This window comes from Hydractinia symbiolongicarpus, chromosome 9, assembly GCF_029227915.1.
Source record: "Hydractinia symbiolongicarpus strain clone_291-10 chromosome 9, HSymV2.1, whole genome shotgun sequence".
NCBI classification, from domain to species: domain Eukaryota; kingdom Metazoa; phylum Cnidaria; class Hydrozoa; order Anthoathecata; family Hydractiniidae; genus Hydractinia; species Hydractinia symbiolongicarpus.
Window position 1 is genome coordinate 11,711,107 of NC_079883.1, and position 20,225 is coordinate 11,731,331.

The 20,225-nt window shown below is 39.9% G+C and overlaps 4 protein-coding genes and 11 non-coding genes across 15 annotated transcripts; 11 read left to right on the top strand and 4 right to left on the bottom strand.

The window, feature by feature from the left end:
• Positions 1 to 17: 17 nt before the first annotated feature.
• On the bottom strand, positions 18 to 136 carry LOC130658380 (5S ribosomal RNA). The gene has a single exon (XR_008985596.1). It is a non-coding gene; the product is annotated as a 5S ribosomal RNA (ribosomal RNA).
• Positions 137 to 983: 847 nt separating this feature from the next.
• Positions 984 to 1,593, top strand: LOC130657432 (histone H2B, gonadal-like). Its single transcript, XM_057460415.1, has one exon. The coding sequence runs from the start codon at positions 999 to 1,001 to the stop codon at positions 1,401 to 1,403; it is 405 nt and encodes a 134-aa protein (XP_057316398.1). The 5' UTR covers positions 984 to 998; the 3' UTR covers positions 1,404 to 1,593.
• Positions 1,594 to 4,604: 3,011 nt separating this feature from the next.
• Positions 4,605 to 4,677, top strand: Trnar-acg (transfer RNA arginine (anticodon ACG)). Its single transcript has one exon. It is a non-coding gene; the product is annotated as a tRNA-Arg (tRNA).
• Positions 4,678 to 4,999: 322 nt separating this feature from the next.
• On the top strand, positions 5,000 to 5,191 carry LOC130661379 (U2 spliceosomal RNA). Its single transcript, XR_008988572.1, has one exon. It is a non-coding gene; the product is annotated as a U2 spliceosomal RNA (small nuclear RNA).
• A 185-nt stretch (positions 5,192 to 5,376) lies between these two features.
• On the top strand, positions 5,377 to 5,541 carry LOC130660331 (U1 spliceosomal RNA). The gene has a single exon (XR_008987531.1). It is a non-coding gene; the product is annotated as a U1 spliceosomal RNA (small nuclear RNA).
• A 328-nt stretch (positions 5,542 to 5,869) lies between these two features.
• On the bottom strand, positions 5,870 to 5,988 carry LOC130658381 (5S ribosomal RNA). The gene has a single exon (XR_008985597.1). It is a non-coding gene; the product is annotated as a 5S ribosomal RNA (ribosomal RNA).
• Positions 5,989 to 6,835: 847 nt separating this feature from the next.
• On the top strand, positions 6,836 to 7,445 carry LOC130657424 (histone H2B, gonadal-like). The gene has a single exon (XM_057460407.1). It carries the CDS (start codon positions 6,851 to 6,853, stop codon positions 7,253 to 7,255), a length of 405 nt encoding a protein of 134 aa, XP_057316390.1. The 5' UTR covers positions 6,836 to 6,850; the 3' UTR covers positions 7,256 to 7,445.
• A 3,406-nt stretch (positions 7,446 to 10,851) lies between these two features.
• On the top strand, positions 10,852 to 11,043 carry LOC130661380 (U2 spliceosomal RNA). Its single transcript, XR_008988573.1, has one exon. It is a non-coding gene; the product is annotated as a U2 spliceosomal RNA (small nuclear RNA).
• A 185-nt stretch (positions 11,044 to 11,228) lies between these two features.
• LOC130660333 (U1 spliceosomal RNA) lies at positions 11,229 to 11,393 on the top strand. The gene has a single exon (XR_008987532.1). It is a non-coding gene; the product is annotated as a U1 spliceosomal RNA (small nuclear RNA).
• Positions 11,394 to 11,721: 328 nt separating this feature from the next.
• LOC130658382 (5S ribosomal RNA) lies at positions 11,722 to 11,840 on the bottom strand. The gene has a single exon (XR_008985598.1). It is a non-coding gene; the product is annotated as a 5S ribosomal RNA (ribosomal RNA).
• Positions 11,841 to 12,287: 447 nt separating this feature from the next.
• Positions 12,288 to 13,306, top strand: LOC130657385 (histone H2B, gonadal-like). The gene has a single exon (XM_057460368.1). The coding sequence runs from the start codon at positions 12,703 to 12,705 to the stop codon at positions 13,105 to 13,107; it is 405 nt and encodes a 134-aa protein (XP_057316351.1). The 5' UTR covers positions 12,288 to 12,702; the 3' UTR covers positions 13,108 to 13,306.
• A 3,397-nt stretch (positions 13,307 to 16,703) lies between these two features.
• Positions 16,704 to 16,895, top strand: LOC130661382 (U2 spliceosomal RNA). The gene has a single exon (XR_008988575.1). It is a non-coding gene; the product is annotated as a U2 spliceosomal RNA (small nuclear RNA).
• Positions 16,896 to 17,080: 185 nt separating this feature from the next.
• Positions 17,081 to 17,245, top strand: LOC130660334 (U1 spliceosomal RNA). The gene has a single exon (XR_008987533.1). It is a non-coding gene; the product is annotated as a U1 spliceosomal RNA (small nuclear RNA).
• Positions 17,246 to 17,573: 328 nt separating this feature from the next.
• On the bottom strand, positions 17,574 to 17,692 carry LOC130658383 (5S ribosomal RNA). The gene has a single exon (XR_008985599.1). It is a non-coding gene; the product is annotated as a 5S ribosomal RNA (ribosomal RNA).
• Positions 17,693 to 18,533: 841 nt separating this feature from the next.
• On the top strand, positions 18,534 to 19,149 carry LOC130657550 (histone H2B, gonadal-like). The gene has a single exon (XM_057460533.1). The coding sequence runs from the start codon at positions 18,555 to 18,557 to the stop codon at positions 18,957 to 18,959; it is 405 nt and encodes a 134-aa protein (XP_057316516.1). The 5' UTR covers positions 18,534 to 18,554; the 3' UTR covers positions 18,960 to 19,149.
• The last annotated feature ends 1,076 nt before the right edge of the window (positions 19,150 to 20,225 follow it).

Sequence of the window (20,225 nt, forward strand, 5' to 3'; positions counted from 1 at the left end):
AGCAAATGAAAATGAAAAGCCTACGACACCGGGAGTTCCCAGGCGGTCCCCCATCCAAGTACTATCCCGGCCCGACGATGCTTAACTTCCGTGATCAGACGAGAACGGGTGTGTTCATCGTGGTATGGCCGTAGACATTAGTAGGTGCAAATACGTGCAATTTATTTTGACGTTGTGATCAAATTTTTTTATTTAATTTCTTTGAGTTACTTAGGACAAGGCGTATGCATGGATTATCTATTAGACTTTAAGGTTATAGTTTTGTGAAAAAAACAATGTTTTTTTAAAGATGTGTGGCTATAAAAATAGCCGTTGTTTTCTGAGTGTAGCGGTTTACTTCTTCTGTCCTTTGTCGTTCTTCTTTGGGAGTAAGACAGCTTGAATGTTTGGCAAAACACCACCAGCTGCAATGGTTACACCGCTCAAAAGTTTGTTTAATTCTTCATCATTACGAACAGCCAATTGTAAATGTCTTGGAATAATCCTAGCTTTTTTGTTGTCTCTTGCTGCGTTACCAGCCAACTCCAATATCTCAGCAGATAAATATTCCAAGACGTCTGCTAAGTAAACTGGTGCTCCAGATCCAATTCGGTTAGCATAGTGCCCTCTACGAAGGAATCTATGCACTCTACCGACTGGAAATTGAAGTCCAGCTCTTGAGGATCTTTTCTTGGTTTTAGCCTTAGCTTTTCCACCTTTTCCACGTCCAGACATAACTGCGATTTGATTTGTAAGTTAATACAAAAACGTACGAATATTTAACGTAAGTGTTAACGAAATAAACTTTACTCGTTTTTTCATCATAAAAATAGGATCGAAATCATGTTTTTTTAACCAATAATAATTAAGTATTAAACAAAAGATTTTTTTTTTAACCAATTAAATTGCGTATCGGCGTTTTCGGATCGAATTCGATCCGATTTTTTTACTTATAAACAAAAAGTTTTGACTTGCAGTTTAATGCTTATTTACAAGTTAAGTAGCAAAAATTTTTAACCATGTCTGACGCAGCAGCTAAAGGAGGAAAACAGGCACCTAAAGTAGCCAAGAAAGGTGAAAAAAGAGCCGGCAAAAAAGGAGGAAAGATTGGTGGAACTGGTGAAAAGAAACGCAAGAGAAAGAGAAAGGAAAGTTATGCTATTTACATCTACAATGTTTTGAAACAAGTTCACCCAGATGTCGGAGTTTCAAGCAAAGCTATGAGCATCATGAACTCATTTGTCAACGACATCTTTGAGCGCATTGCTTCCGAAGCTTCGCGTTTGGCTCTTCAAAACAAAAAGTCGACCATCTCTTCTCGTGAAATTCAAACCGCAGTACGTCTTCTCTTGCCTGGAGAACTTGCAAAACACGCAGTCAGTGAAGGAACAAAAGCCGTCACAAAATACACAAGCAGCAAGTAAACCAACGTCTACCAAACACAAACGGTCTTTTTTAAGACCACACATCTTTAAAAAAACATTTACTTGGCGTCACTACAAGTTAACCGAAGTTAATAAAACTTCTAAATAATGTGCTTAAGAACACTAGCCTACATTTAAAATACTTCCCCATGTGTGTGTGGATTAGCTTCACTTTTCATACGTATTATTAGCTGTACTTGCAGAAAAGACAAGTACATTGATCCATGTTATTGCTTACATTTAACTTAACCCAGCTTTTCACGGAAACACTCCCAGGCAAATTAACCCTACAAAGTATTTCTAAATTTTTTTTGTGTCATATATGACATAGTATCGTATAGCAATAAATGTAACTGTGACAAGACTTTACACATTGTGTAATTTGGAAGCGTGCACAAAGTAATGTTTTAAAAGATTTGTGGCTATAAAAATAGCCGTTTTTGTTGAGCAATGACAACGCTTAACCTCCGAATCCGTAAAGAGTTCTTCCTTGACGTTTTAAGGCATAAACAACATCCATAGCGGTAACGGTCTTGCGTTTAGCGTGCTCTGTGTAGGTTACAGCATCACGAATAACATTCTCTAAGAAAACCTTCAGTACACCTCTGGTTTCCTCATAGATAAGGCCAGAGATACGTTTGACACCACCTCGTCGAGCAAGACGCCGAATAGCAGGTTTTGTGATTCCCTGAATGTTATCACGAAGAATTTTTCGGTGACGTTTAGCACCTCCTTTTCCCAATCCTTTACCTCCTTTTCCGCGTCCAGACATATTGATATAGTTGCGTACAGAACGAGTACAAAAACAACGTTTGAGTTAACAGAATTCAGACAGCTTTAAAAAGAGGCCATAAAATTACCTACTGCTCGTGGAAACACCCTAATTAACCAATAGAGTTGCGTCATTACAAAATGTTCCGAACATTTTGTACATTTTTTTAAGTAAAACTGTAGTTTTTTTAAAAATTCGTGGTCTTAATGTTTCAGTAAGGCAATAAATTTGGCATCGTTGGAATTCGCCAAACCTTCTGCTACTTACTAAAAAAAAAAAAAGTCAAAAGCTTTTGTGTATCAGAAGATACATCCGTTTTCCCGTAGCCAAAAAACACAGATTTTATAAAAATGTTAAAGTAATGAGCGTAATGTCATTATGCAGCCAATCAGAAATTACTTTCTTAGCACCAATCAAATGGTTTGTTTTGAACCTTAGCTGTCAATCAATATGAGAAATAAAACTTTGGCGCGATAGTGCATTTTAGACCGTCTTGTGTATCCGTACTACATCGACTTCTTAAAATATGGCTCGTACAAAGCAAACTGCACGTAAATCTACTGGAGGAAAGGCTCCACGAAAACAACTCGCCACTAAAGCTGCGAGGAAAAGCGCACCAGCTACTGGAGGAGTGAAAAAACCACATCGTTACAGACCTGGTACAGTTGCTCTCAGAGAAATCAGAAGATACCAGAAGTCAACCGAGCTCTTGATCCGCAAGTTGCCTTTCCAGCGTCTTGTGCGAGAAATTGCTCAGGACTTCAAAACAGATCTGCGATTCCAGAGCACAGCCGTTATGGCTCTGCAAGAGGCTTCTGAAGCGTACCTTGTTGGCTTGTTCGAGGATACTAACTTGTGTGCCATTCACGCAAAACGAGTTACAATCATGCCTAAAGACATCCAGTTGGCAAGAAGAATTCGTGGGGAACGTGCCTAAGCATCTTACCAAACAAAAAACGGCTATTTTTATAGCCACACATCCATAAAAAATATTACGGCTAGCTTTTTATATCAAACTTTGTCCTGCTTTCTGTTTAAATTTTATGCTACATAAAAATTTTATGCTACATAAAGTTTGACAATGTTAAAAATATGAAGGGCAAGAAAAGTAAAAGCAAGAAAATAAGAAATTTAAAAACGAAAATACTTAAACTTAGGGAATCTAATCTTAAATTTACTCTTTTTTAACTGTTTAAGTGACTTAAACAAGTTTAACTTTGTACCAAGATAATGTTTTTTTGTAAATGTGTGGCTATAAAAATAGCCGTTTGTTAATGTAATAGCCAGATACACACAAATTATTTTTTTGCGGTCTTCTTTGCTGCCTTTTTGGGAGTCTTTTTGACCTTCTTTGCTGCAGGTTTTTTAGCAACAGGCTTCTTTGTGGGTTTCTTAGCTGCTGGTTTCTTAGCCGAGGCTTTCTTTGTGGCAGGCTTCTTTGCTGCTTTCTTTGGCGTGCTCTTCTTTGCTGGCTTCTTTTTTGGTGTACTTTTCTTTGCAGTAGGCTTCTTTGCCGTTGGCTTTTTTGCTGCGGCCTTTTTCTTAGGTTTTTCTTTTTTTACCTGACCTAGCTTGAATGATCCAGAAGCACCAGTGCCTTTAGTTTGAATCAAATCGCCTGATGTTACTCCTCGTTTAAGAGCCATTTTCAGATGATGATCTGAGTTTTCAGCAACTTTGTAATTTGCATGAATATATTTTGTAATAGCTTGGCGAGATGAACCACCGCGTTCCTTTAGGGTAGCGATAGCAGCCTTGATCATGTCCACATATTTAGGGTGATCAGCTGTCTTCTTTGCAGCAGGTTTCTTCTTGGGTGCGATTTTCTTTGGAGAAGCTGCTTCACTCATTTTTAATGTTTTCTTACAACAATCCAACGATAAACGATGCTTGTTATCACAGTAGAAGTATACTAAACATTACCGTGTAAATGAGATATAATTTAAGACGGTGCGAAGTATGCGGACGTAAAAGTACCACTCCCGGGAATTGATTTGGCGCGAAAACAGAAATGTGTGTTTCTGTACATCGTATAATGTCCGTTTTGGGTGCCGCGACTATGCGAAAGCATGTTAATTTTTATTTGTAGTACGACGCAATAGTCTGCAAGAGAAGCTGCTGGAGTTTGAGGTCTTCAGCATTACATCTAGTCTGTTAATTTGGGCTTCTTCCGCGCTCGTGTTAGGATTTTCATAAAGCGTTCTTTGGTTTGCGTTGCGTATGTCGGCCTACATCATCGACACGGCCTGTTTCCGGCTATTAGGAGCAATTCATATATTGGGCACTGCGTTTCGACTTTTTTATTAGACCACAGTAAAAAAATTCACTCACAGAAGTCCCTTTCTTTCATGGCTACAAACACGAAGAATTCTGTCGTAAGTAAAACGAATGCGCAAGCCAAAATGACGATGGGGCGAAGTCATAAGCATGGCCCTGTGGCCCAATGGATAAGGCATCTGACTACGAATCAGGGGATTCCAGGTTCGACTCCTGGCAGGGTCGCACTGTCGCATTTCGGCTGCATGGTCTACTGTGTAACGCGCGCGCACGTTCTGGCGTAATGCGTTGATAAACGGAATGTACGCAGACATATTGGAAAGTAATATCACGCACTTAGTATCGTCGCCTTTGTTAGCATTCATGTAAGTTACCATCCACTCGCTACAGTCGCTCTCCATCCTACGGCTAAATCAACAGCCGTGATTTTTACTATGTCGCCGTCCATCCGTACGCGGTGACAGTTGTAAGCTTTACAGTAACGTGACATGCTCCACAAGCAGTTACGGTGTGTGGACGATGCCTATCATGGCAACGCTTGTTCTTTATCGCTTCTCGGCCTAATGGCTAAGATCAAGTGTAGTATCTGTTCTTATCAGTTTAATATCTGGTAGGCCATTCTCTGAATGGTCAGTATATTAATCTGATTTTTGGCCTTGGGTCATGGAGGTGGATTCATTCACGCCGTGACCACGGGTTGCCTTGGTGTTGCACTATTACCGATGGCGGCCCACATAAGCAATAAAAGAATAATAGCAGTCCTCTTTCCGACGGCACTCTGCATAGTCTACGGCGGGAACAAAACGCGTACACTGGGGGAGAATACAGCCTATGCCCCGCGACACGGCAGTTTATAACACACTCAAGCCACAAGCATTAACAAACTTTGAAGGGTACCCTCATGCTACGGTGCAGTTCCAACTCATACTTACCTGACGGGGAAGTAAAGACTGATCAATGAGGGTTTTCTTCCAGAGTGAGGCTCTTGCATTGCACTACGCTTGGGCTGACCTCTGCGATTACTGCAAACGTCAGTAACTCGACCGTACAATTTCTGGTAGTGGGGGCCTGCGTCCGCGCTCGCCCCCTCCTTAAGTCAAAATGAATGAGCTTAGAAAAGTTGCGCGGCCAAATGTCGGTGGTGACTTAAACGCTAAGGTAAAACCTCGCTTGGCTGTTACGAAACGTGATTGCGATATAAGTCCTCGGAAGGCGGCGGAATTTTATTTTATTTGCCATTCCGTCAGGGTTATTGGATGATCGGCAATAGATCGAGTTTGTATGCATTTGAAAGCTCTTTTTTCTCGTACTATCACCTGAAAATGTCGTAGGAAAATGTCATAGGAAACACTTTCAACAACCGCCACGTTCCTTAATTGTTATAACAAGAAATATATCACAGCAAATGAAAATGAAAAGCCTACGACACCGGGAGTTCCCAGGCGGTCCCCCATCCAAGTACTATCCCGGCCCGACGATGCTTAACTTCCGTGATCAGACGAGAACGGGTGTGTTCATCGTGGTATGGCCGTAGACATTAGTAGGTGCAAATACGTGCAATTTATTTTGACGTTGTGATCAAATTTTTTTATTTAATTTCTTTGAGTTACTTAGGACAAGGCGTATGCATGGATTATCTATTAGACTTTAAGGTTATAGTTTTGTGAAAAAAACAATGTTTTTTTAAAGATGTGTGGCTATAAAAATAGCCGTTGTTTTCTGAGTGTAGCGGTTTACTTCTTCTGTCCTTTGTCGTTCTTCTTTGGGAGTAAGACAGCTTGAATGTTTGGCAAAACACCACCAGCTGCAATGGTTACACCGCTCAAAAGTTTGTTTAATTCTTCATCATTACGAACAGCCAATTGTAAATGTCTTGGAATAATCCTAGCTTTTTTGTTGTCTCTTGCTGCGTTACCAGCCAACTCCAATATCTCAGCAGATAAATATTCCAAGACGGCTGCTAAGTAAACTGGTGCTCCAGATCCAATTCGGTTAGCATAGTGCCCTCTACGAAGGAATCTATGCACTCTACCGACTGGAAATTGAAGTCCAGCTCTTGAGGATCTTTTCTTGGCTTTAGCCTTAGCTTTTCCACCTTTTCCACGTCCAGACATAACTGCGATTTGATTTGTAAGTTAATACAAAAACGTACGAATATTTAACGTAACTGTTAACGAAATAAACTTTACTCGTTTTTTCATCATAAAAATAGGATCGAAATCATGTTTTTTTAACCAATAATAATTAAGTATTAAACAAAAGATTTTTTTTTTAACCAATTAAATTGCGTATCGGCGTTTTCGGATCGAATTCGATCCGATTTTTTTACTTATAAACAAAAAGTTTTGACTTGCAGTTTAATGCTTATTTACAAGTTAAGTAGCAAAAATTTTTAACCATGTCTGACGCAGCAGCTAAAGGAGGAAAACAGGCACCTAAAGTAGCCAAGAAAGGTGAAAAAAGAGCCGGCAAAAAAGGAGGAAAGATTGGTGGAACTGGTGAAAAGAAACGCAAGAGAAAGAGAAAGGAAAGTTATGCTATTTACATCTACAATGTTTTGAAACAAGTTCACCCAGATGTCGGAGTTTCAAGCAAAGCTATGAGCATCATGAACTCATTTGTCAACGACATCTTTGAGCGCATTGCTTCCGAAGCTTCGCGTTTGGCTCTTCAAAACAAAAAGTCGACCATCTCTTCTCGTGAAATTCAAACCGCAGTACGTCTTCTCTTGCCTGGAGAACTTGCAAAACACGCAGTCAGTGAAGGAACAAAAGCCGTCACAAAATACACAAGCAGCAAGTAAACCAACGTCTACCAAACACAAACGGTCTTTTTTAAGACCACACATCTTTAAAAAAACATTTACTTGGCGTCACTACAAGTTAACCGAAGTTAATAAAACTTCTAAATAATGTGCTTAAGAACACTAGCCTACATTTAAAATACTTCCCCATGTGTGTGTGGATTAGCTTCACTTTTCATACGTATTATTAGCTGTACTTGCAGAAAAGACAAGTACATTGATCCATGTTATTGCTTACATTTAACTTAACCCAGCTTTTCACGGAAACACTCCCAGGCAAATTAACCCTACAAAGTATTTCTAAATTTTTTTTGTGTCATATATGACATAGTATCGTATAGCAATAAATGTAACTGTGACAAGACTTTACACATTGTGTAATTTGGAAGCGTGCACAAAGTAATGTTTTAAAAGATTTGTGGCTATAAAAATAGCCGTTTTTGTTGAGCAATGACAACGCTTAACCTCCGAATCCGTAAAGAGTTCTTCCTTGACGTTTTAAGGCATAAACAACATCCATAGCGGTAACGGTCTTGCGTTTAGCGTGCTCTGTGTAGGTTACAGCATCACGAATAACATTCTCTAAGAAAACCTTCAGTACACCTCTGGTTTCCTCATAGATAAGGCCAGAGATACGTTTGACACCACCTCGTCGAGCAAGACGCCGAATAGCAGGTTTTGTGATTCCCTGAATGTTATCACGAAGAATTTTTCGGTGACGTTTAGCACCTCCTTTTCCCAATCCTTTACCTCCTTTTCCGCGTCCAGACATATTGATATAGTTGCGTACAGAACGAGTACAAAAACAACGTTTGAGTTAACAGAATTCAGACAGCTTTAAAAAGAGGCCATAAAATTACCTACTGCTCGTGGAAACACCCTAATTAACCAATAGAGTTGCGTCATTACAAAATGTTCCGAACATTTTGTACATTTTTTTAAGTAAAACTGTAGTTTTTTTAAAAATTCGTGGTCTTAATGTTTCAGTAAGGCAATAAATTTGGCATCGTTGGAATTCGCCAAACCTTCTGCTACTTACTAAAAAAAAAAAAAGTCAAAAGCTTTTGTGTATCAGAAGATACAGCCGTTTTCCCGTAGCCAAAAAACACAGATTTTATAAAAATGTTAAAGTAATGAGCGTAATGTCATTATGCAGCCAATCAGAAATTACTTTCTTAGCACCAATCAAATGGTTTGTTTTGAACCTTAGCTGTCAATCAATATGAGAAATAAAACTTTGGCGCGATAGTGCATTTTAGACCGTCTTGTGTATCCGTACTACATCGACTTCTTAAAATATGGCTCGTACAAAGCAAACTGCACGTAAATCTACTGGAGGAAAGGCTCCACGAAAACAACTCGCCACTAAAGCTGCGAGGAAAAGCGCACCAGCTACTGGAGGAGTGAAAAAACCACATCGTTACAGACCTGGTACAGTTGCTCTCAGAGAAATCAGAAGATACCAGAAGTCAACCGAGCTCTTGATCCGCAAGTTGCCTTTCCAGCGTCTTGTGCGAGAAATTGCTCAGGACTTCAAAACAGATCTGCGATTCCAGAGCACAGCCGTTATGGCTCTGCAAGAGGCTTCTGAAGCGTACCTTGTTGGCTTGTTCGAGGATACTAACTTGTGTGCCATTCACGCAAAACGAGTTACAATCATGCCTAAAGACATCCAGTTGGCAAGAAGAATTCGTGGGGAACGTGCCTAAGCATCTTACCAAACAAAAAACGGCTATTTTTATAGCCACACATCCATAAAAAATATTACGGCTAGCTTTTTATATCAAACTTTGTCCTGCTTTCTGTTTAAATTTTATGCTACATAAAAATTTTATGCTACATAAAGTTTGACAATGTTAAAAATATGAAGGGCAAGAAAAGTAAAAGCAAGAAAATAAGAAATTTAAAAACGAAAATACTTAAACTTAGGGAATCTAATCTTAAATTTACTCTTTTTTAACTGTTTAAGTGACTTAAACAAGTTTAACTTTGTACCAAGATAATGTTTTTTTGTAAATGTGTGGCTATAAAAATAGCCGTTTGTTAATGTAATAGCCAGATACACACAAATTATTTTTTTGCGGTCTTCTTTGCTGCCTTTTTGGGAGTCTTTTTGACCTTCTTTGCTGCAGGTTTTTTAGCAACAGGCTTCTTTGTGGGTTTCTTAGCTGCTGGTTTCTTAGCCGAGGCTTTCTTTGTGGCAGGCTTCTTTGCTGCTTTCTTTGGCGTGCTCTTCTTTGCTGGCTTCTTTTTTGGTGTACTTTTCTTTGCAGTAGGCTTCTTTGCCGTTGGCTTTTTTGCTGCGGCCTTTTTCTTAGGTTTTTCTTTTTTTACCTGACCTAGCTTGAATGATCCAGAAGCACCAGTGCCTTTAGTTTGAATCAAATCGCCTGATGTTACTCCTCGTTTAAGAGCCATTTTCAGATGATGATCTGAGTTTTCAGCAACTTTGTAATTTGCATGAATATATTTTGTAATAGCTTGGCGAGATGAACCACCGCGTTCCTTTAGGGTAGCGATAGCAGCCTTGATCATGTCCACATATTTAGGGTGATCAGCTGTCTTCTTTGCAGCAGGTTTCTTCTTGGGTGCGATTTTCTTTGGAGAAGCTGCTTCACTCATTTTTAATGTTTTCTTACAACAATCCAACGATAAACGATGCTTGTTATCACAGTAGAAGTATACTAAACATTACCGTGTAAATGAGATATAATTTAAGACGGTGCGAAGTATGCGGACGTAAAAGTACCACTCCCGGGAATTGATTTGGCGCGAAAACAGAAATGTGTGTTTCTGTACATCGTATAATGTCCGTTTTGGGTGCCGCGACTATGCGAAAGCATGTTAATTTTTATTTGTAGTACGACGCAATAGTCTGCAAGAGAAGCTGCTGGAGTTTGAGGTCTTCAGCATTACATCTAGTCTGTTAATTTGGGCTTCTTCCGCGCTCGTGTTAGGATTTTCATAAAGCGTTCTTTGGTTTGCGTTGCGTATGTCGGCCTACATCATCGACACGGCCTGTTTCCGGCTATTAGGAGCAATTCATATATTGGGCACTGCGTTTCGACTTTTTTATTAGACCACAGTAAAAAAATTCACTCACAGAAGTCCCTTTCTTTCATGGCTACAAACACGAAGAATTCTGTCGTAAGTAAAACGAATGCGCAAGCCAAAATGACGATGGGGCGAAGTCATAAGCATGGCCCTGTGGCCCAATGGATAAGGCATCTGACTACGAATCAGGGGATTCCAGGTTCGACTACTGGCAGGGTCGCACTGTCGCATTTCGGCTGCATGGTCTACTGTGTAACGCGCGCGCACGTTCTGGCGTAATGCGTTGATAAACGGAATGTACGCAGACATATTGGAAAGTAATATCACGCACTTAGTATCGTCGCCTTTGTTAGCATTCATGTAAGTTACCATCCACTCGCTACAGTCGCTCTCCATCCTACGGCTAAATCAACAGCCGTGATTTTTACTATGTCGCCGTCCATCCGTACGCGGTGACAGTTGTAAGCTTTACAGTAACGTGACATGCTCCACAAGCAGTTACGGTGTGTGGACGATGCCTATCATGGCAACGCTTGTTCTTTATCGCTTCTCGGCCTAATGGCTAAGATCAAGTGTAGTATCTGTTCTTATCAGTTTAATATCTGGTAGGCCATTCTCTGAATGGTCAGTATATTAATCTGATTTTTGGCCTTGGGTCATGGAGGTGGATTCATTCACGCCGTGACCACGGGTTGCCTTGGTGTTGCACTATTACCGATGGCGGCCCACATAAGCAATAAAAGAATAATAGCAGTCCTCTTTCCGACGGCACTCTGCATAGTCTACGGCGGGAACAAAACGCGTACACTGGGGGAGAATACAGCCTATGCCCCGCGACACGGCAGTTTATAACACACTCAAGCCACAAGCATTAACAAACTTTGAAGGGTACCCTCATGCTACGGTGCAGTTCCAACTCATACTTACCTGACGGGGAAGTAAAGACTGATCAATGAGGGTTTTCTTCCAGAGTGAGGCTCTTGCATTGCACTACGCTTGGGCTGACCTCTGCGATTACTGCAAACGTCAGTAACTCGACCGTACAATTTCTGGTAGTGGGGGCCTGCGTCCGCGCTCGCCCCCTCCTTAAGTCAAAATGAATGAGCTTAGAAAAGTTGCGCGGCCAAATGTCGGTGGTGACTTAAACGCTAAGGTAAAACCTCGCTTGGCTGTTACGAAACGTGATTGCGATATAAGTCCTCGGAAGGCGGCGGAATTTTATTTTATTTGCCATTCCGTCAGGGTTATTGGATGATCGGCAATAGATCGAGTTTGTATGCATTTGAAAGCTCTTTTTTCTCGTACTATCACCTGAAAATGTCGTAGGAAAATGTCATAGGAAACACTTTCAACAACCGCCACGTTCCTTAATTGTTATAACAAGAAATATATCACAGCAAATGAAAATGAAAAGCCTACGACACCGGGAGTTCCCAGGCGGTCCCCCATCCAAGTACTATCCCGGCCCGACGATGCTTAACTTCCGTGATCAGACGAGAACGGGTGTGTTCATCGTGGTATGGCCGTAGACATTAGTAGGTGCAAATACGTGCAATTTATTTTGACGTTGTGATCAAATTTTTTTATTTAATTTCTTTGAGTTACTTAGGACAAGGCGTATGCATGGATTATCTATTAGACTTTAAGGTTATAGTTTTGTGAAAAAAACAATGTTTTTTTAAAGATGTGTGGCTATAAAAATAGCCGTTGTTTTCTGAGTGTAGCGGTTTACTTCTTCTGTCCTTTGTCGTTCTTCTTTGGGAGTAAGACAGCTTGAATGTTTGGCAAAACACCACCAGCTGCAATGGTTACACCGCTCAAAAGTTTGTTTAATTCTTCATCATTACGAACAGCCAATTGTAAATGTCTTGGAATAATCCTAGCTTTTTTGTTGTCTCTTGCTGCGTTACCAGCCAACTCCAATATCTCAGCAGATAAATATTCCAAGACGGCTGCTAAGTAAACTGGTGCTCCAGATCCAATTCGGTTAGCATAGTGCCCTCTACGAAGGAATCTATGCACTCTACCGACTGGAAATTGAAGTCCAGCTCTTGAGGATCTTGTCTTGGCTTTAGCCTTAGCTTTTCCACCTTTTCCACGTCCAGACATAACTGCGATTTGATTTGTAAGTTAATACAAAAACGTACGAATATTTAACGTAAGTGTTAACGAAATAAACTTTACTCGTTTTTTCATCATAAAAATAGGATCGAAATCATGTTTTTTTAACCAATCATAATTAAGTATTAAACAAAAGATTTTTTTTTTAACCAATTAAATTGCGTATCGGCGTTTTCGGATCGAATTCGATCCGATTTTTTTACTTATAAACAAAAAGTTTTGACTTGCAGTTTAATGCTTATTTACAAGTTAAGTAGCAAAAATTTTTAACCATGTCTGACGCAGCAGCTAAAGGAGGAAAACAGGCACCTAAAGTAGCCAAGAAAGGTGAAAAAAGAGCCGGCAAAAAAGGAGGAAAGATTGGTGGAACTGGTGAAAAGAAACGCAAGAGAAAGAGAAAGGAAAGTTATGCTATTTACATCTACAATGTTTTGAAACAAGTTCACCCAGATGTCGGAGTTTCAAGCAAAGCTATGAGCATCATGAACTCATTTTTCAACGACATCTTTGAGCGCATTGCTTCCGAAGCTTCGCGTTTGGCTCTTCAAAACAAAAAGTCGACCATCTCTTCTCGTGAAATTCAAACCGCAGTACGTCTTCTCTTGCCTGGAGAACTTGCAAAACACGCAGTCAGTGAAGGAACAAAAGCCGTCACAAAATACACAAGCAGCAAGTAAACCAACGTCTACCAAACACAAACGGTCTTTTTTAAGACCACACATCTTTAAAAAAACATTTACTTGGCGTCACTACAAGTTAACCGAAGTTAATAAAACTTCTAAATAATGTGCTTAAGAACACTAGCCTACATTTAAAATACTTCCCCATGTGTGTGTGGATTAGCTTCACTTTTCATACGTATTATTAGCTGTACTTGCAGAAAAGACAAGTACATTGATCCATGTTATTGCTTACATTTAACTTAACCCAGCTTTTCACGGAAACACTCCCAGGCAAATTAACCCTACAAAGTATTTCTAAATTTTTTTTGTGTCATATATGACATAGTATCGTATAGCAATAAATGTAACTGTGACAAGACTTTACACATTGTGTAATTTGGAAGCGTGCACAAAGTAATGTTTTAAAAGATTTGTGGCTATAAAAATAGCCGTTTTTGTTGAGCAATGACAACGCTTAACCTCCGAATCCGTAAAGAGTTCTTCCTTGACGTTTTAAGGCATAAACAACATCCATAGCGGTAACGGTCTTGCGTTTAGCGTGCTCTGTGTAGGTTACAGCATCACGAATAACATTCTCTAAGAAAACCTTCAGTACACCTCTGGTTTCCTCATAGATAAGGCCAGAGATACGTTTGACACCACCTCGTCGAGCAAGACGCCGAATAGCAGGTTTTGTGATTCCCTGAATGTTATCACGAAGAATTTTTCGGTGACGTTTAGCACCTCCTTTTCCCAATCCTTTACCTCCTTTTCCGCGTCCAGACATATTGATATAGTTGCGTACAGAACGAGTACAAAAACAACGTTTGAGTTAACAGAATTCAGACAGCTTTAAAAAGAGGCCATAAAATTACCTACTGCTCGTGGAAACACCCTAATTAACCAATAGAGTTGCGTCATTACAAAATGTTCCGAACATTTTGTACATTTTTTTAAGTAAAACTGTAGTTTTTTTAAAAATTCGTGGTCTTAATGTTTCAGTAAGGCAATAAATTTGGCATCGTTGGAATTCGCCAAACCTTCTGCTACTTACTAAAAAAAAAAAAAGTCAAAAGCTTTTGTGTATCAGAAGATACAGCCGTTTTCCCGTAGCCAAAAAACACAGATTTTATAAAAATGTTAAAGTAATGAGCGTAATGTCATTATGCAGCCAATCAGAAATTACTTTCTTAGCACCAATCAAATGGTTTGTTTTGAACCTTAGCTGTCAATCAATATGAGAAATAAAACTTTGGCGCGATAGTGCATTTTAGACCGTCTTGTGTATCCGTACTACATCGACTTCTTAAAATATGGCTCGTACAAAGCAAACTGCACGTAAATCTACTGGAGGAAAGGCTCCACGAAAACAACTCGCCACTAAAGCTGCGAGGAAAAGCGCACCAGCTACTGGAGGAGTGAAAAAACCACATCGTTACAGACCTGGTACAGTTGCTCTCAGAGAAATCAGAAGATACCAGAAGTCAACCGAGCTCTTGATCCGCAAGTTGCCTTTCCAGCGTCTTGTGCGAGAAATTGCTCAGGACTTCAAAACAGATCTGCGATTCCAGAGCACAGCCGTTATGGCTCTGCAAGAGGCTTCTGAAGCGTACCTTGTTGGCTTGTTCGAGGATACTAACTTGTGTGCCATTCACGCAAAACGAGTTACAATCATGCCTAAAGACATCCAGTTGGCAAGAAGAATTCGTGGGGAACGTGCCTAAGCATCTTACCAAACAAAAAACGGCTATTTTTATAGCCACACATCCATAAAAAATATTACGGCTAGCTTTTTATATCAAACTTTGTCCTGCTTTCTGTTTAAATTTTATGCTACATAAAAATTTTATGCTACATAAAGTTTGACAATGTTAAAAATATGAAGGGCAAGAAAAGTAAAAGCAAGAAAATAAGAAATTTAAAAACGAAAATACTTAAACTTAGGGAATCTAATCTTAAATTTACTCTTTTTTAACTGTTTAAGTGACTTAAACAAGTTTAACTTTGTACCAAGATAATGTTTTTTTGTAAATGTGTGGCTATAAAAATAGCCGTTTGTTAATGTAATAGCCAGATACACACAAATTATTTTTTTGCGGTCTTCTTTGCTGCCTTTTTGGGAGTCTTTTTGACCTTCTTTGCTGCAGGTTTTTTAGCAACAGGCTTCTTTGTGGGTTTCTTAGCTGCTGGTTTCTTAGCCGAGGCTTTCTTTGTGGCAGGCTTCTTTGCTGCTTTCTTTGGCGTGCTCTTCTTTGCTGGCTTCTTTTTTGGTGTACTTTTCTTTGCAGTAGGCTTCTTTGCCGTTGGCTTTTTTGCTGCGGCCTTTTTCTTAGGTTTTTCTTTTTTTACCTGACCTAGCTTGAATGATCCAGAAGCACCAGTGCCTTTAGTTTGAATCAAATCGCCTGATGTTACTCCTCGTTTAAGAGCCATTTTCAGATGATGATCTGAGTTTTCAGCAACTTTGTAATTTGCATGAATATATTTTGTAATAGCTTGGCGAGATGAACCACCGCGTTCCTTTAGGGTAGCGATAGCAGCCTTGATCATGTCCACATATTTAGGGTGATCAGCTGTCTTCTTTGCAGCAGGTTTCTTCTTGGGTGCGATTTTCTTTGGAGAAGCTGCTTCACTCATTTTTAATGTTTTCTTACAACAATCCAACGATAAACGATGCTTGTTATCACAGTAGAAGTATACTAAACATTACCGTGTAAATGAGATATAATTTAAGACGGTGCGAAGTATGCGGACGTAAAAGTACCACTCCCGGGAATTGATTTGGCGCGAAAACAGAAATGTGTGTTTCTGTACATCGTATAATGTCCGTTTTGGGTGCCGCGACTATGCGAAAGCATGTTAATTTTTATTTGTAGTACGACGCAATAGTCTGCAAGAGAAGCTGCTGGAGTTTGAGGTCTTCAGCATTACATCTAGTCTGTTAATTTGGGCTTCTTCCGCGCTCGTGTTAGGATTTTCATAAAGCGTTCTTTGGTTTGCGTTGCGTATGTCGGCCTACATCATCGACACGGCCTGTTTCCGGCTATTAGGAGCAATTCATATATTGGGCACTGCGTTTCGACTTTTTTATTAGACCACAGTAAAAAAATTCACTCACAGAAGTCCCTTTCTTTCATGGCTACAAACACGAAGAATTCTGTCGTAAGTAAAACGAATGCGCAAGCCAAAATGACGATGGGGCGAAGTCATAAGCATGGCCCTGTGGCCCAATGGATAAGGCATCTGACTACGAATCAGGGGATTCCAGGTTGGACTCCTGGCAGGGTCGCACTGTCGCATTTCGGCTGCATGGTCTACTGTGTAACGCGCGCGCACGTTCTGGCGTAATGCGTTGATAAACGGAATGTACGCAGACATATTGGAAAGTAATATCACGCACTTAGTATCGTCGCCTTTGTTAGCATTCATGTAAGTTACCATCCACTCGCTACAGTCGCTCTCCATCCTACGGCTAAATCAACAGCCGTGATTTTTACTATGTCGCCGTCCATCCGTACGCGGTGACAGTTGTAAGCTTTACAGTAACGTGACATGCTCCACAAGCAGTTACGGTGTGTGGACGATGCCTATCATGGCAACGCTTGTTCTTTATCGCTTCTCGGCCTAATGGCTAAGATCAAGTGTAGTATCTGTTCTTATCAGTTTAATATCTGGTAGGCCATTCTCTGAATGGTCAGTATATTAATCTGATTTTTGGCCTTGGGTCATGGAGGTGGATTCATTCACGCCGTGACCACGGGTTGCCTTGGTGTTGCACTATTACCGATGGCGGCCCACATAAGCAATAAAAGAATAATAGCAGTCCTCTTTCCGACGGCACTCTGCATAGTCTACGGCGGGAACAAAACGCGTACACTGGGGGAGAATACAGCCTATGCCCCGCGACACGGCAGTTTATAACACACTCAAGCCACAAGCATTAACAAACTTTGAAGGGTACCCTCATGCTACGGTGCAGTTCCAACTCATACTTACCTGACGGGGAAGTAAAGACTGATCAATGAGGGTTTTCTTCCAGAGTGAGGCTCTTGCATTGCACTACGCTTGGGCTGACCTCTGCGATTACTGCAAACGTCAGTAACTCGACCGTACAATTTCTGGTAGTGGGGGCCTGCGTCCGCGCTCGCCCCCTCCTTAAGTCAAAATGAATGAGCTTAGAAAAGTTGCGCGGCCAAATGTCGGTGGTGACTTAAACGCTAAGGTAAAACCTCGCTTGGCTGTTACGAAACGTGATTGCGATATAAGTCCTCGGAAGGCGGCGGAATTTTATTTTATTTGCCATTCCGTCAGGGTTATTGGATGATCGGCAATAGATCGAGTTTGTATGCATTTGAAAGCTCTTTTTTCTCGTACTATCACCTGAAAATGTCGTAGGAAAATGTCATAGGAAACACTTTCAACAACCGCCACGTTCCTTAATTGTTATAACAAGAAATATATCACAGCAAATGAAAATGAAAAGCCTACGACACCGGGAGTTCCCAGGCGGTCCCCCATCCAAGTACTATCCCGGCCCGACGATGCTTAACTTCCGTGATCAGACGAGAACGGGTGTGTTCATCGTGGTATGGCCGTAGACATTAGTAGGTGCAAATACGTGCAATTTATTTTGACGTTGTGATCAAATTTTTTTATTTAATTTCTTTGAGTTACTTAGGACAAGGCGTATGCATGGATTATCTATTAGACTTTAAGGTTATAGTTTTGTGAAAAAAACAATGTTTTTTTAAAGATGTGTGGCTATAAAAATAGCCGTTGTTTTCTGAGTGTAGCGGTTTACTTCTTCTGTCCTTTGTCGTTCTTCTTTGGGAGTAAGACAGCTTGAATGTTTGGCAAAACACCACCAGCTGCAATGGTTACACCGCTCAAAAGTTTGTTTAATTCTTCATCATTACGAACAGCCAATTGTAAATGTCTTGGAATAATCCTAGCTTTTTTGTTGTCTCTTGCTGCGTTACCAGCCAACTCCAATATCTCAGCAGATAAATATTCCAAGACGGCTGCTAAGTAAACTGGTGCTCCAGATCCAATTCGGTTAGCATAGTGCCCTCTACGAAGGAATCTATGCACTCTACCGACTGGAAATTGAAGTCCAGCTCTTGAGGATTTTGTCTTGGCTTTAGCCTTAGCTTTTCCACCTTTTCCACGTCCAGACATAACTGCGATTTGATTTGTAAGTTAATACAAAAACGTACGAATATTTAACGTAAGTGTTAACGAAATAAACTTTACTCGTTTTTTCATCATAAAAATAGGATCGAAATCATGTTTTTTTAACCAATCATAATTAAGTATTAAACAAAAGATTTTTTTTTTAACCAATTAAATTGCGTATCGGCGTTTTCGGATCGAATTCGATCCGATTTTTTTACTTATAAACAAAAAGTTTTGACTTGCAGTTTAATGCTTATTTACAAGTTAAGTAGCAAAAATTTTTAACCATGTCTGACGCAGCAGCTAAAGGAGGAAAACAGGCACCTAAAGTAGCCAAGAAAGGTGAAAAAAGAGCCGGCAAAAAAGGAGGAAAGATTGGTGGAACTGGTGAAAAGAAACGCAAGAGAAAGAGAAAGGAAAGTTATGCTATTTACATCTACAATGTTTTGAAACAAGTTCACCCAGATGTCGGAGTTTCAAGCAAAGCTATGAGCATCATGAACTCATTTGTCAACGACATCTTTGAGCGCATTGCTTCCGAAGCTTCGCGTTTGGCTCTTCAAAACAAAAAGTCGACCATCTCTTCTCGTGAAATTCAAACCGCAGTACGTCTTCTCTTGCCTGGAGAACTTGCAAAACACGCAGTCAGTGAAGGAACAAAAGCCGTCACAAAATACACAAGCAGCAAGTAAACCAACGTCTACCAAACACAAACGGTCTTTTTTAAGACCACACATCTTTAAAAAAACATTTACTTGGCGTCACTACAAGTTAACCGAAGTTAATAAAACTTCTAAATAATGTGCTTAAGAACACTAGCCTACATTTAAAATACTTCCCCATGTGTGTGTGGATTAGCTTCACTTTTCATACGTATTATTAGCTGTACTTGCAGAAAAGACAAGTACATTGATCCATGTTATTGCTTACATTTAACTTAACCCAGCTTTTCACGGAAACACTCCCAGGCAAATTAACCCTACAAAGTATTTCTAAATTTTTTTTGTGTCATATATGACATAGTATCGTATAGCAATAAATGTAACTGTGACAAGACTTTACACATTGTGTAATTTGGAAGCGTGCACAAAGTAATGTTTTAAAAGATTTGTGGCTATAAAAATAGCCGTTTTTGTTGAGCAATGACAACGCTTAACCTCCGAATCCGTAAAGAGTTCTTCCTTGACGTTTTAAGGCATAAACAACATCCATAGCGGTAACGGTCTTGCGTTTAGCGTGCTCTGTGTAGGTTACAGCATCACGAATAACATTCTCTAAGAAAACCTTCAGTACACCTCTGGTTTCCTCATAGATAAGGCCAGAGATACGTTTGACACCACCTCGTCGAGCAAGACGCCGAATAGCAGGTTTTGTGATTCCCTGAATGTTATCACGAAGAATTTTTCGGTGACGTTTAGCACCTCCTTTTCCCAATCCTTTACCTCCTTTTCCGCGTCCAGACATATTGATATAGTTGCGTACAGAACGAGTACAAAAACAACGTTTGAGTTAACAGAATTCAGACAGCTTTAAAAAGAGGCCATAAAATTACCTACTGCTCGTGGAAACACCCTAATTAACCAATAGAGTTGCGTCATTACAAAATGTTCCGAACATTTTGTACATTTTTTTAAGTAAAACTGTAGTTTTTTTAAAAATTCGTGGTCTTAATGTTTCAGTAAGGCAATAAATTTGGCATCGTTGGAATTCGCCAAACCTTCTGCTACTTACTAAAAAAAAAAAAAGTCAAAAGCTTTTGTGTATCAGAAGATACAGCCGTTTTCCCGTAGCCAAAAAACACAGATTTTATAAAAATGTTAAAGTAATGAGCGTAATGTCATTATGCAGCCAATCAGAAATTACTTTCTTAGCACCAATCAAATGGTTTGTTTTGAACCTTAGCTGTCAATCAATATGAGAAATAAAACTTTGGCGCGATAGTGCATTTTAGACCGTCT